This window comes from Saprolegnia diclina (assembly GCF_000281045.1).
Source record: "Saprolegnia diclina VS20 unplaced genomic scaffold supercont1.18, whole genome shotgun sequence".
NCBI lineage: Eukaryota > Oomycota > Saprolegniomycetes > Saprolegniales > Saprolegniaceae > Saprolegnia > Saprolegnia diclina.
In genome coordinates this window covers 719,184-726,233 of record NW_008246085.1, presented here as the reverse complement: position 1 = coordinate 726,233, position 7,050 = coordinate 719,184, and the positions used below count along the sequence as shown (strand labels likewise).

Sequence of the window (7,050 nt, the reverse complement as noted above, 5' to 3'; positions counted from 1 at the left end):
CCCCGCAGCGATCGACGCCGAGATCGTCGCGCTTCTCGTCGACCTCGTTCCATAGATATATCGCTCCACCTCTAATACACACCGCGTACTTCTACTACTTCTGCTGCTACGACACGACGCTCTGACGCCGTTGAGGAGGCCGCTGCGCCTTGACGAGTCATCCGTTCGTTATGCAACCCACCAGGGAGAAGCCCGTTTCCGTCGTCCCGCACAGCGAGCGAAGGTGATCACTTGCAGGTTGATTTACATACAATTAGAGAGATAGGAGCATCTGGATCGTCTCCATGTCGACTGTGGGCCATGACGTGTCGTCGAACCGAAGCGGCTCGAGCGCTAGACAGTAAAAGGCGTCGTCGTCGTCTGGTGGCGTGAGCGACGCCCGCTTGAGGACGTGCTTGCGGTGCGATGCGTTGGCCTTGCAGCGGTGGAAGGCGCAGAGCTTGTGGAGGTCGCCGTTGCGCTTCCGGTCGCGGACGTTGTAGCACGCCTTGTACGAGTAGTGGCACAGACTCGCTGGGTCCATCCAAACCAATCGGAAACTGAATTCGCACCCCGTTGTTGCGAGTAGCTGGGTGGCGCGATGGGTTCAGTGAGCAGCTGATGCAATGTCGGTCAGCGTGCGTGAGCCACCGCGTTCCAACTGCTCTGAACAGCACCAGCCGCCTCCCGTTTCCGCTCATCCGTTGCAAGGTCCTGGGTTTGGTTTGCAGACAACAGGAGCCTCCGATGTCCAAGTCGCAACCCGTCCCAACCGCCAGGAAGACAACTTGCAATCTCAGTTTTGGGCCTGCCGTCGGCTCGGTTCTTGCCCAAGTCCGATGGCTAAGTCCGATGGCTAAGTCCGAAATCTCGCCGGAACAGCAGCGAACGTTGCAAGCTGCAAGGGTTTCGAAGAGCTTGAAGCGAGAAGTATCTTCAGAACAAACGCAACGTCGGCGCATACCACCAGCGCAATGTCACCTGACGAAATCCTCGCACATCGGACGGCGCAGCGAGCGTCGATCATCACAGCCGTCCGTCCACAGCGAGCTCGAACCTTTACTAGCGTTCGCACGAAGCGCAACGGGCATGAGAACCATCGACGTTGGGGGGTAAACGTTGCGCAATCTCCGGACGAGACCGGCTCGGTCCAGGTACCTACCACGCGTACGTATGCACCCGTTGGACAACCATTTGGTTCTATCGCCGATCCTAGCCTCTTGACCGACAAGCTCAAGGAAGCAGGAAGCGCGCATGCCCGCCGCCGTCATCAAGGGCGTGCATCAGTTACCCGGCATTCTGGCAGTTGGAGGAGGCAACCTCGTAGCATGACTGGATGGCGATCGAACGGTTCGATGGAGTACCGCCGCATAACGGTCGACTTGCATTTTGGATTTGGCGACGTATGGAGCAGCGGTGCAAGTACGCGTACAAGGCCTGCTTCGAGCCACGGACGCGCAAGCGCAACGGGTCGCTGCACAACTTTTGCGTCTACCACCGCCAGAAGGCCAACATCATCCAGAAGAAACACATCTCCAAGCGCGCTAGAACCAAAGCGCTGCCCGAGCCCGTGCCGTTCGCGGCCGACGACGCCGACAACAACAGCTGCTACGACGCGTGGCCGGTGCTGGCGCTGCTGCTGGACAACCCACCCCGCTTCGACCCGATCGCATTTGACGCAACGGACCCCGCAGCGATCGACGCCGAGATCGTCGCGCTTCTCGTCGACTTGACGCCATAGACAGATCGTCGCAGCAAGTGAATATACCATACTAGTACAGTACGACTGCTGCTGCGACGGGTGCTGCACCGGCGCGAGGTCAACTGCAGGCGCTTCGTCTTGGGTAGCTTGGGATGACTCGTCCTGCGGGCGTTTCCGTCGCAACGTTTGAAACCCACAAAACGCATGTCTAAGATGCGATTCTTCTTAGTGGGGTGCGCGCTGCGCTTCGGCAGCTTGGATCTCGGCGCGGACAACGTCGGAGGTCGTGACGCGGTTCGCCCAGAGCGAGTGCGTCGTGCACACGTCGCTTTGCTCGCTGCGGATCTCGGCCGCCAGTTCGTGGAGCGTTGCTGACGACTCGCTGAGCGTGTGTTGCTCGGCCACGTAGAGGCTGATCATCGCCTTGAGCGCCTCCATGCGCGCCTGAACCTGCTCGAGCTTGGGACACACCACCATCTACACGGACCAAGTCGTTACTTGCGACGCCGTCGAGGCAAATCGAACCTCGCGATGGGCCGAGCACTCCTCGAGACAGAGCTCGAGGTTCTGGAGGAGCGGCGCGGCCGTCGCCTGGAAAGCGAGTAGGTTCGCCATCACAGCTTCCTCCTTTGTCTAGCGAGACCAACCACAGTTGAATGGAGATCCCAACACCGATCGATATACCAGGAGGGCGAGGTGGTCGCGGAGACTCGCGAGCTCGGCGTCCGAGGCGGCGACCTGGCGCCGGTGCGCTTGGGTGGCCACATCGACGCGCTCGAGCACGGCGACGTGGTAGTCGAGTGTCTTTTCGTTGAGCCACGAGAAGCTATTGTCCCAGGAGAACGTGAGCGTCCCGGGTGCGTCGACGGTGAAGGCGCCGCTGAGCTTCTCGACGCGGTCCAGCGGCTGCACCTCGCGGCGGCTGCCGTCGTCGCTGACAAAGCGCAGATAAAAGTCGACATCGCCGCCGACCTCGTCGATGCGGAAGGTCCAGTCGACGACCGTCCCGACGGTGCACACGACTGGGAGCGAGAAGTTGGCGCCGGCCTTGACGACGACACCGCTCTTGAAGATAAGACCGGGCTCCATCACGTCGGACGCGATGGCTGCCACGTCGGGCGTCGGCGGCGACTCGCGCTTCTCGAGCGACAATTGAATCTCTTCGTGGAGCGCGAACTGCGCCCGCGCCGATTCCAGCCACGCCTAGACGCAGGTCAAGACACACCTCGAGTCGAAGGTCGTACGTGGGCAGCGTCGGTCAGTGACGTCATTTGCTGATGGTGCCAACCCTGGCGCTGAGCGACCGCGTCGCGCTCTTCGTCCACGACACGCTGGAGGTCTTCGAGGACCGTGACGTGCTTGGGCTGTTTGAGCGCCGCGAGTTGCTGCAGCTTCTCGGTCAGAGTCTCTTGCAAGCTGGCGATCGTGTTCTCGTGCGCGAGCACCTTGGCTCGGAGAATCTCCACGTCCGACGACGCAGCCGCCGGGTTTGGGTTGGACGGCGGACCGAACGACGGGAAAGACACCGGCGGCGTGTCCGAGGGAGCTAACGCAACTTCGATCGAGCGCGGCTTTGGGTCTTGGCCGAGCGCCTGGGTTGTTTTGCCCCGTTCATCGAGCGATGCCTCAAGCTGCGAGATGCGATTCGTGAGCGCTGCGACGCGTTCCTTCTCGGCGTGCAGCGTGGCCTGGAGGCCAAGAATCTCGTCGGCATGCAGCGCTTCCAGGGCGTCTGTCGCGCGACGCAGTTCGTCGGCCTCTTTCAGCGCCACCTTGGTGTCGTCCGGGACGTCAGGCGCCTTTTTGGCCTCTTGCTGCTGTGCGTAGTCGTGGTGGATGAGCTCGATGCGCTCGTCGTAGGCAGCGGCCTGCACCGAGAGCTTGGTTTCAAGCGCTGCCTTGCCAACCTTGGCCTCAGCGAGGATGGCGTCACGCGCGCCGACGGCGGCGTCAATTGCAGCGTCCTTGGCTGCGAGGGCCACAGCGTGGGTGGCCTCGGCTGCCTCGAGCGCATGCTGCAGCTCCCGAATCTGTTCTCGGAGGGAGCTAAGGAACTTGTCCTTCTCAGCGACGACAGTCTCGGCCAGGTCCAGCTGGGCCGCCGACGCAGCGACCTCGCACCGCAAGCCCTCGATATCCGCCTCCTTGGCCGCCAAGGCGGTTTGCGCAGAAGCTGCCTGCTCGACCGCTGCGGCAAGATCGTTGAGACTGCTCATACCTACGTTTGTCCGCCATGAAACCTAAGAGGAGACAAGATGGCGGTGACGCACGCATCGTCATTTCTTCGACGGCCATGTGCGCCGCCTCAACGCGCTCCTGCTGGTCCCGTAGCTGGGCGTCGAGGTCCGCGACGCGCGTACTCAGCGCCTCGTTTGCGCTGCGCATCGGGTTGAGGAGCGCCGCGCGCTTCTCGGCTTTCTTGAGCGCCGCGCCAGCCCGCGTCTTGTACTGGTCAAACGCCGCCTGGAGCGTCTGCAGGTCGGTCGCGCCGGCGTCGCCGGCCACCACTTGGCTCAGCACCACGTCGCACTTCTCGCGCAGGTCCGACTGCCAGTTGTGCAAGAGCTTGGTCACTGCGGCCTTCTCGAGATGCCAGTCGGCCCCGGCAGCCTGCGCCTGCGCCTTCAACTGCAACAGTTGCGCGTCGACACTGCGCTGGCGCTCTACAAGCCGAGCGCACGTCGTATCCCGCGCTGCGAGCTCGGCGCGGACCGTGTCGATCTCACTGCGGAGTTGCGCCTCGACTGCAGCGGCACGCTGGAGCTCGACCGCATGCGTCTGCTCGCTAGTTTGATGCGCGTCGACTTGGAGTTGCAGAGACGCCATTGACGAGGTTGCTCTGTGGAGCTCCTCCCGCGCGACTTGGAGCTCCAGCTGCAGCGCTGCTTCGCTGGCGCTAAGAACAAAATGCGCTTCGAGCGCCGTGCTCAGCTGGGCGCGGGCTTCGATCAACTCGGCTTGCACGTCCGTGGACACTTGCTGGGCCTCGAGCGCGACGACCTGCTGCTGCAGAGACGCCGCCTTCTCCGAGACGGTGCGGAGATCCACGCGCGCTGCTTCGAGGTCGGCCTGAAGCGTATTGTGTGCCGTCACCGCAGCGTCCCGCTGGGCGCAGATGTCGGCGAGCTGCGCGTCTGCGTCGGCAGCTTGCGACGCTATCGTCGCTTCCAACGTTGCGACCCGCGCCTCCATGTCGGCAGCTTGTCTGGCCATGACAGCTTCCAGCGTTGCGACTCGCGCTTCCGACGCGCTTTGAAGCGACTCTGCACTCTGAACGGCGGCGCGAAGCTCGTCGCTCTCGGCACGCAGTGTCGCCGCAGCGCTCTCGGCAGCGTTGGCTTCATCGAGTCGCGATTGCAAGTCGGCGTTGGTCGCCTCAAGGGCTGCGAGCTGCGCCGCGAGCGCTTGAACGTCCATCTGCAGCTCGGTAACGCGACCCAGTGTCGCAGCGAGCTCGTGCTGCAGCGAGTCGTCGACTTGGGGCGGGCCGACTTCGTCGACGTAGGGACTTGCCGTCGCAGCCAACGTGGCTTCGAGGTCCGAGAGGCGCTCCTCTTTTAGAGCCAACGTCTCGAGCGCAGCAGCCAGCTTGGCCGCGACGTCGTCCTGCTCGTACCGCGCCTCGTCCAGCGCTGCCTGCAAGGACGCGACCGACACGGTCAGGTCCATAAGCTTTTGCTCAGCGTCCTGCTGCGATGGGCGCTCGGATGACGCTTCGGACGCTGCTGCGAGCACTGCCGCTTGTGCGTCCAACTGCTGGCGCCACGAGGCGTCGGTGGTGGCGGCGGTAGCTTGCAGTGAGACAAGGTCGTCGCGCAGAGCTTGGAGAGCGGCTTCGTGGGCGTGGGCGTCGTCGCGCGCCGAGTCTTCTTTGGCGCGGAGCTCACTCGTGAGCGACTCGATTTCAGCACGGGTAGCGTCGCGCTCCGCCACTAGCGATTCGCACTGCGTCGCTTGTGCGCTACACGCGGCCGCGTGCGCTAGCTCTAGTTCCCGAACAGCGGCGGCATGTGCGCTCTCGTTGGCTGCCACGCGAGCGCTGAGGTCTTCGCGCTCTGCGTCGGCGGCTTCGAGTGTGTCATCGAGCTTCTGCTTGTACGCTTGAGCCACCGCCACTTGCACGTCGAGTTGGGCCTGGAGCACGCCGATGTCGGCCGCGTACTTGACCTGTTCCTGCTCGATGGCGCTGGCAACGTATGCTGCAACGTCAACCTCTGGTGCTGACGTCCCATGTCCCGAGATCTGCTCCAGCGCTGCAATGATGTCCAAGTCGACGGTCATGGCCTCGCCCAGCTGGTCGTGGATCCACGTGTGGATGCGCTCGAGGGCGTCGACGCCCGTGCGGACGTGCGACGCCGACGTGGCCAACGCATTGGCCGGACCCATGGCCTGCTTGGCCTTCATCTCGTCGCTCTTCTTGTCAAGCATGTTGGCGACCTGAACAAGGTGCCGGATGGTCGACGACATGTGCATCGAGGACATGGCGCCACTCCGAGGCGCCTGTGCCGCGAGCTGGGTCTGCTGGAGCTGCAAAAGATCGGCAGCTTGGAGCAGCTGGTCGACAGAGAGAAGCATGGCCGTCGACGCCTGCGTGCCATTTCTTGAAGCTGCGTCTTCGGCTCGCTTGCGCAGCTTCTCGGCCGTCGCGCGGACTTGGGCGCTCAAGCGGTCGACGTCGGCCGGTCCGCCACTGCGCGGGGCGGCCTCCATGCTGCCAAAACAAAAAGTGAGGTGGGTGTCTCTGATTGGTCAAAAATCCGCTGACCAATCACATGTCCTGTGACGACAATATCGCACCTTATTGGTGGATTTAATGAACCGGATAAGGATCTACAAAAGCCGGATAACACTGTCCTACGCTCGTAGACGAGGTGGCACCAAGCACGCACCCATGGCTCCGGAATCAGGAACCACAAGCCAAGGAGCTAAGCCAAGGGACCGATAGGCTAGGACTTCTAGCGGGCGCGCAGCTGAGCGTGCTGGCAGTGGCGCCGCGCAGTACTCGGGCAAGACGCCCGCGAAACGGACTCGACCGACCCGAGGCGGTAACGCATTACACCAGCGGGCCAAGCCAGCTACGCAGCACGCGTCCTGGCAAGTGCGCAGGGCCTTGCTGCCGAGGCTGTTGGCGGCTCACCGCCTTATTGGGACGCATAGCCGCGTCGTATTACGATGGTGGTATTCAAAAGAGACACTGGAGTGGAATGGCTGCCGCATGGCCGTCTGCTTGGCGTTGGACAGCTGGTCGTGGCTCTGGACCGCTGCACGTGCGTCGAGCTCTGTACTCGAGTCGAGTTTTGCACTTCGACGTTTGAACGTCACAACCCTCTCGATGCACACGACGCAGTACACCACCGTCGAACGTGGTC

At 62.8% G+C, this 7,050-nt stretch overlaps 3 protein-coding genes across 3 annotated transcripts; 1 reads left to right on the top strand and 2 right to left on the bottom strand.

Moving 5' to 3' along the window:
• Positions 1-253: 253 nt before the first annotated feature.
• On the bottom strand, positions 254-523 carry SDRG_06792 (hypothetical protein; the record flags this gene model as incomplete). The annotated part of the gene is made up of 2 exons (XM_008612595.1): positions 254-291; positions 340-523. 2 exons carry the CDS (start codon positions 521-523, stop codon positions 254-256), a joined length of 222 nt encoding a protein of 73 aa, XP_008610817.1.
• A 649-nt stretch (positions 524-1,172) lies between these two features.
• Positions 1,173-1,762, top strand: SDRG_06791 (hypothetical protein). Its single transcript, XM_008612594.1, has one exon. The coding sequence runs from the start codon at positions 1,316-1,318 to the stop codon at positions 1,718-1,720; it is 405 nt and encodes a 134-aa protein (XP_008610816.1). The 5' UTR covers positions 1,173-1,315; the 3' UTR covers positions 1,721-1,762.
• On the bottom strand, positions 1,731-6,406 carry SDRG_06790 (hypothetical protein). Its single transcript, XM_008612593.1, has 5 exons — positions 3,952-6,406; positions 2,926-3,899; positions 2,366-2,884; positions 2,207-2,314; positions 1,731-2,158 (listed from the first exon to the last, which is right to left on the bottom strand). The coding sequence occupies exons 1-5, from the start codon at positions 6,389-6,391 to the stop codon at positions 1,907-1,909; spliced, it is 4,293 nt and encodes a 1,430-aa protein (XP_008610815.1). The 5' UTR covers positions 6,392-6,406; the 3' UTR covers positions 1,731-1,906.
• Between the last annotated feature and the right edge of the window lie 644 nt (positions 6,407-7,050).